The sequence below is a fragment of the Pinus tabuliformis genome, chromosome 8, assembly GCF_031772625.1.
Source record: "Pinus tabuliformis cultivar Carrire ecotype Pingquan chromosome 8, CPIR1, whole genome shotgun sequence".
Classification (NCBI taxonomy): Eukaryota; Viridiplantae; Streptophyta; class Pinopsida; order Pinales; family Pinaceae; genus Pinus; species Pinus tabuliformis.
The window spans coordinates 367,020,508-367,027,453 of record NC_142294.1 but is presented as its reverse complement, the minus strand read 5'-3'; the positions used below and the strand labels follow the sequence as shown (position 1 = coordinate 367,027,453).

Sequence of the window (6,946 nt, the reverse complement as noted above, 5' to 3'; positions counted from 1 at the left end):
CCAAACCTCGGCATCAACCCGTCAACTTCTGCAAAAAACCCGTTAGGTTGCTTTGAAACCCCTATGATTAGGGTAAAATCGGCGACTCAACAACAATAGGATGGACATACCTCCTCTAACCCGCTCTAGGATCATCCATCCGTGCCCTGAACTGGAAAAAGGAAAATAAAGTGTGTTAAGGCTTCTTCAAATGATTTCACCATTTGTTTCGGTGAAGGTATATCAATGGGTGAAGTTGCGAATAAGGCTAGCTTTGTCCTGGTTGAGCATGTCTGTGGTAGGGCTTATTCGGCGGAAATATTGACCCTCTGGGTACATGAAATTTGGGGCAATACCCTGAAAGAATTGCCGGAGGTCCAGATCCTTCCTCGGGGATGGTTTGCCCTGCATTTTTCCAAGGAGGAATATACAGATCTAGTACTTGCTCGATACTGGCATATAGAGATGGCTCCAGTCCTCCTTAAGCGATGGAGTCCTCTGTTTGATCCGGAAAGGGAACAAATTGGGGCAGGACCACTCTGGGTTCGTTTACCTGGTCTCCCACTACAGTATTGGTCAGAAGATGTTTTCGTCAGGATTGGAAATACGCTCGGCACCTACCTTGACTATGATAAATCATATGTCTAGACCAAGAATCGAACCCTAGCCCGCATACTGGTTCATTTGGATACGCGCGAGGGTTTGGAGGAAAAAATCACATTAAAATGGAGGCATTTCACTCGGGTTCAGATTTTGGACTATGAAGGAGTCTCGTTTCACTGCAGAAGATGTCACAAGGTGGGGCATATTTTCAAGGAATGCCCACTGATCAAAAAATCTCTTGATCCTCCGAGTGCGCCAGTCATCTCAAAGGGTCAAGCAGTCTCCCTCCCGGATCGTACTCCTGTATAGACCCCCTGGGCATCTGTGCGAGACGTCTCTCCTGTGGCTGTAGAAGGCACGCACAGGACACCATCCCCACCTATGATGTGATCCCGAGCTGCTGCTGAGGCTGCGAGAAAAGCAGGTACTCCTCTTTCCTCTCACCCTAACTCCTCTATCTCTCTTTCTTGCAATGCATTTCATGATACCTCATCTTCTATCAACATTACTCCCTCCATACCCTGCTCTCATACCTTGCCCCCTCCCATCTTTTCTACCACTGCTCCATCTTTCCCTCCACCACCCTCCATTCCTCTCTCAACCTCTTCGGACTAGACTGAACCGCCTCATTCATATAATTTTTTCTCTTGCTCACACCCTGAAGGTCATACACCCATCTATTCAGGATTTGGTCTCATCCTCATAAGATCTTTCGCCTAATCATCTCGTCGTCGAAAATCCTAGCTCTTGAAAACCATACAAAAGGCTGGGGCAGAAGTCGCCACAGGCAAACAATCCACCTTAGAAGGGGTTCTTAGAGCATTGAATACCCCAGGGAGGTTCCCCCCATGAAGTGGCTCTCCTTCAACTGCAGAGGTATGGCTAGTGCCTCCAAAAAACTAGCCCTGCACAGATTATTTGAAGTTGAGTCTGTGGATATTATTATGCTGAAAGAAACCCTTGGTGATGCCGATATCATCACCAGAACCTTGGCACCTTTAAAACTATGCTGGCACTTTCAATCTCTTGATGTTATGGGACATTCTAGGGGATTAGTCATTGGTTACAACCCCCGCACCATTAAGGTCATATCATCGTGGGGTGGACTAGGGTTTATTGGAATGGATATATTCTCGGCCGAACTTGGCATGAATCTTAGGGTCATTAACACAGATGGACCATGTCATCGGCGAGAGGATTTCCGACAGCGATTCCTCAACCTATCGATAACTTCATCCAACCATCTAGTCCTTGGGGGTGACCTCAATTTCTCCCTGGGTTTTGGGGCATCATGGGGTTCCCAAGCCCAAGTGGATCCCCTTTCAGGATATATGATGAATTTATTGGAGTAGCATAACCTTACCGATGTCCCCATGAATAAGCCCCTTCCTACTTGGAGGAATAGAAGGGTTGGGGAGGCAGCACTAGCTCGAAGGCTTGATTGATTCCTGATTAAGGTGCCCCTATTACAACATCTGAATCGATATAGACAATGGGTGGGATCTAGGGGCATATCTGACCACTCACCCATATATTTGGAGGTCCTTGGCCCCCACTCAAAGCCTAAATCATCATTCAAATTCAATCACGTGTGGTTGCAAGATCCGAAATATGTCAAGAGGGTCACTAACTATTGGAAGGAAACCCCCATTTCGAGAAACAGATCTCTGGCTGAGGGCTTCTATCACAATCTTTCTCAGCTCAAGCATCTATCTATCACCTAAGCCAAAGAGAAAGTATAGAGGGATGATCATACCCTATCACAGATCGAATCAGAACTGAGTGAGCTGATGGATGATCGTAACAAGGGTTTTACAACTGCAAATGAACAATACCACCTTATTGAGCTTTAGAAACAGAAGGAAAAGATATTGAAGGAGAGAGAGGAAACCTAGAGACTCAAGAGCAAGGCCATTTGGCTACTAGTTGGAGATGACAACACAAAATTCTTTTAGAACTATGCCAAGGGAAGAAAGGTGTCAAATACTATCTGGAATATTCCCTTACCCGATGGAGGTGTGGCAGACACCTTCAATAAGTTATCTCTTCTGGGCACCACACATTTCCAGAATCTTTACAAAACCCCTCAAGAATCCAATCTTGCGGATATTATTCAAGTAGTTGGCCATTTTCCTCGTTTTTTGGATGAAGATATGGCAGATAATCTCATCTCACCAGTGACAACTGCTGAACTTGAGGAGACCCTGAAATGATTTAAAAATATAAAAGTCCAGGGCCTGATGGCTAGACTATAGAATTTTATCTGGATTTTTATGAATTCTTGGGTCAAGACCTGCTCAATGTAGTGGAGGAATGCAGGACCACTGGAAAATTATATGATGCCATAAACTCCACCTTCATCGCCCTTATCCCCAAGTCTGATTCACCAACATCCTTAAACAACTTCTACCCCATCTCTCTCTGCAATTGTCTCTACAAAATCATTGCAAAGATCATTGCCAACAGGATCAGACCTGTCCTCTCTCACCATATATCACCCGAGCAGTTTGCCTTCCTTGAGAATCGACAAATGCATGAAGCCATTGGCACTACCCAAGAGGCCATACACTCGATCATATCCAAAAAGCTAAAGGGCCTCATATTAAAGCTCAACATGACAAAAGCCTTCGATCGTGTTAGCTGGCTTTACATCAAAATGCTTCTCATTCATTTGGGCTTCCCTCATGACTTCATCACCTGGATCATGTCTTGCATCATCACTGCCACCTTCAGTGTATTCATCAATGGATCTGCTTCGCATTTCTTTCATGCTGAGAGAGGACTCTGACAGGGTTGTCCCCTATCCCCCCTTATTTTCCTTATTGTCATGGAAGGACTCAGCTGGCTCCTTGCACAAGCAAAGAGAAATGGTCGACTGTTTTGACTAAATAAGGGGGTCTCACTCATCTTCTATTTGTCAATGATGTCCTCATTTTTCTAGACGGTAGCATCCGAGACTCTGCTTCTTTTTCCAATATACTCTCCCTTTTCTCCCGGGCCATGGGCATGATCGCTAATTAAGGGAAATCCATTGTTACCTTAGCCCACACATCCATCCATGAGTCTCGATATGCTCATCAACACTTCCCATACAACATCCTCCCACTGGATCAGGGATTCAAATACCTGGGGTTCTGGATCAGACCCCTGAGCAGAAAAATTGCTGACTGGATATGGATAGTCATTAAGTTGGAGAAAAGCCTATCAAATTGGTGTCATCGGTTCTTATCTAGAGCAGGAAGACTTGTGCTCATCAAATCAGTACTGGAGGCCACACCTATTTTCTGCATGGCTTTGGCATGGATACCCAGAAGTATCCTTGCCCACCTTCAACAAATATGCAGCATATATCTTTGGAATGGTCATCAAGATAAGAAGATTTTTGCCTGGGTTAGTTGGAACAAGATTGCTCTGCCCAAAAAATGGGGAGGTTGGGGATTAAAATATTTAAATCTTTTTGCTCAAGCACTTGCTGCTAAAATGGGATGGACACTTCTTACTGGACAAAACCTCTAGACCACTGTTACTTATCACAAATACATCTGGCCTCTACAGCTCATGGATTGGGTGTGCCTACCACGGTGGCCGAGGATAGGCATATCTTTTGTTTGGAAAGCTTTGCTACACTCCTTACCTATCATTCGCAATAATTTGGCCTGGCAGATAAATGATGGCACAAAAGTGCACATCAGCCTGGATCCCTGGACTGGGGGAGGCGGTCGACACCATCTACCGAGAGAGCTAATCCACCATCTAAATCAGCGAGATATCAGAGTTATCGCACACATTGTTGATCAAGATAATACCACCATATTTGGACAAGGCTGGAAATCTGCTCATCTGCTTAATATCCCACCCCATTGGCACCAAACGTGGCAGAATTATATTTCTGCACTGACTGAATCCCACATCAAAATAAAGGAGGGACCTGACGAACTTATGTGGTGCCTTGCTGAGAATGGAATATACACCCCAAAAGTTGGCTACCTTGGGCTGATAAATAATAGACAATCGAAGAATTCTCAAGATTGGTGGCAGGCTATCTGGAAGTTAAAATCCCCACCGCGAACCAGGCTCTTTTTCTGGTGTGTGCTTAGCAATAAAGTTCCCACTGGGGAATCTTTAACCCACCATGCCATATATGGACCACACTGGTGTGTCCTATGTAAGCAGGCATCTGAATCGACTAATCACCTATTTCTTAATTGTGATATTACGGTCAATCTTTGACAGTCCATTTCTACATCGATCCAATTTGCTGGCAGATGGGATGGGGAAAACATAAACCAAGCCTGGAGAAACTGGTACAGCGCACACCACAGATCTAATCTGATTTGTCTCCCTCTGCTTATATGTTGGTCGATCTGGCTAACCCAAAACAGAATTGATCCGGATTTAAAAAGGAACGCAACAAATTACAGAGATAACCATAAAAACAGAGATGCAGCGGAAATAATACTTCATTTCATTAATGTAAAATACTGAAATATGATTACAAACAGAAATGGAAATAAACCAGCTAGGGCAATGGTAGCTTTATCTCTGAAAAGAGATGTGGTGGCTACATGCCTCTTAACTGTGTTACAATGAGGCTCGAAGGACTATTTATTGTTGAGAAACAATGGAAAGCCCTTCACATCCCAAAACCTAACCCTAGAAGATGAAACACCAAATTGTGGGCCCCGTTTTGGGTAAGTTGGTACATCAACTTCCCGAGATCGTAACTTTGGCACATGATCTCTGTTTGACATGTATAATAGCTCATTAGAAAGATCTATCTGAGCACTACAACTTTGGGAAGAGTAACATCAGTCCATGGACCCATGTTGCTCCTAGATTTCCCAAAAAACGTCGTTTAGGGCCTCAAAACATCTCCGGAAGTTCAGGACCCGAAAAACTGCTAAAAATAGTAAATTTTGCTACAATTACGGAAACTGAAAAACTAAAAGAGACAGTTGTGGGGGTCCAAGTGGGATCAGTGGGTGGCCACCAACATCCACTTGGATCATTCCTCCCCCCTTAGGAAGCAATGGTCCCCATTGCATTGAGTTCCTCCATCTGCTGAACTTGGTCCCTAGTGAGTTGTTCTGCAATCTCTGATGTGTCCAGTAATGGTGGGAAGCATGGTCAAGGGAGTTCCACATTGAACACTCAGTGCAAGTGAAGGAATGGAGGATTGTTGTGCTGCAAAGCATTATTTCCCATAGCCTTGGTAATGGTGTAAGGACCATGTCGGCGTGGTCGGAGCTTCTGATGGGCTCTTATAAGGCGTTCTTTCTGTAGATGCAACCAGACTTTGTTACCCACCTGAAGCTTGTGTGGTACCCCTGTGGGTGAGGAGAAGTTGTTCCTGTGTTCTATCATGACCATATCCCTTTGCTGCTGCTGTTGCATGGAGGAACCCTTCACGGGGGTCATGGATGTGGTGACGATCTTCCCCTTACTTTGGGAGCGAACCAGACAGAAAATGAATTTCCTAGTCTGGGAGATGAGCTTGCTGCCTTTCTTGGCAGTGATCAAAGAGGTGGCGGTAGGTGGGGCTACCTCCGGTATCCTGTATAATGAATTATTCAAAGAAATAATGACAGCACGAGGCCTTGACTCATACACAACATGTCGCCTCCACAAGTATGGTTGGCCTAATAGTACATCACAAACATCCAAAGGTGTAACATCACACAATACCTCATTTGTGAAGGGCTTGATGCTATAGGGAAGGCAGCACTGCTGGCGAACTTTGAAATCTCGTCCTTCATGAAGCCACCCAATACTCTACGGTTGCGAATGTGGTGTAGTCAGTAGGCCCAACCGCTTCATGACCTCTGTTGAAATGAGGTTCTTTTGGCTGCCACTGTCAACAATGAATTGCAGCGGCGAACCCTTCACCCACATCTGTGAGTGGAAAATACGTTCCCCCTCCTCTGGGTCTTCGGGCTCATTCTTCTGGATCTTGGCGGTGGCAACAGTGACGTTGGGCTTCGCATCAATGATCTGCTTCTCTTTGTCATTCCCCTTCTCGGGTTCTGACACAGGGTCAGAACATGCATACGATTCTGAAGCCTTCAACTCGGCCACTAGCGACTGCTTGGTCTGACACTCACTTGTGTTATGAGTGGGACTCTTGTGGAACTCACACCACTTTCCTGTGTCCTTCTTCGACTTTGAGGTGTTGTTATTTTCTTGCGGCTTTGACAGGTTGTCTTGGGTCACCCTGCCTTGGCTTTTCCCTTTGGTCTTTAGATTTGCAGATCCAAAGTCTCGCTTCTTCTATTTTAACCTTACTCGATTTTGACAGTGTATCGATACGCCGTGCCGAGCAAGGAGATGTTCAAGAACTCCATCTCTTCCTGGATGTATCTGTGTA

General features: G+C 45.1%; 1 protein-coding gene across 1 annotated transcript; it reads left to right on the top strand.

The window, feature by feature from the left end:
• Nucleotides 1-225: 225 nt before the first annotated feature.
• Nucleotides 226-627, top strand: LOC149235639 (uncharacterized). Its single transcript, XM_089368614.1, has one exon. It carries the CDS (start codon nucleotides 226-228, stop codon nucleotides 625-627), a length of 402 nt encoding a protein of 133 aa, XP_089224740.1.
• The last annotated feature ends 6,319 nt before the right edge of the window (nucleotides 628-6,946 follow it).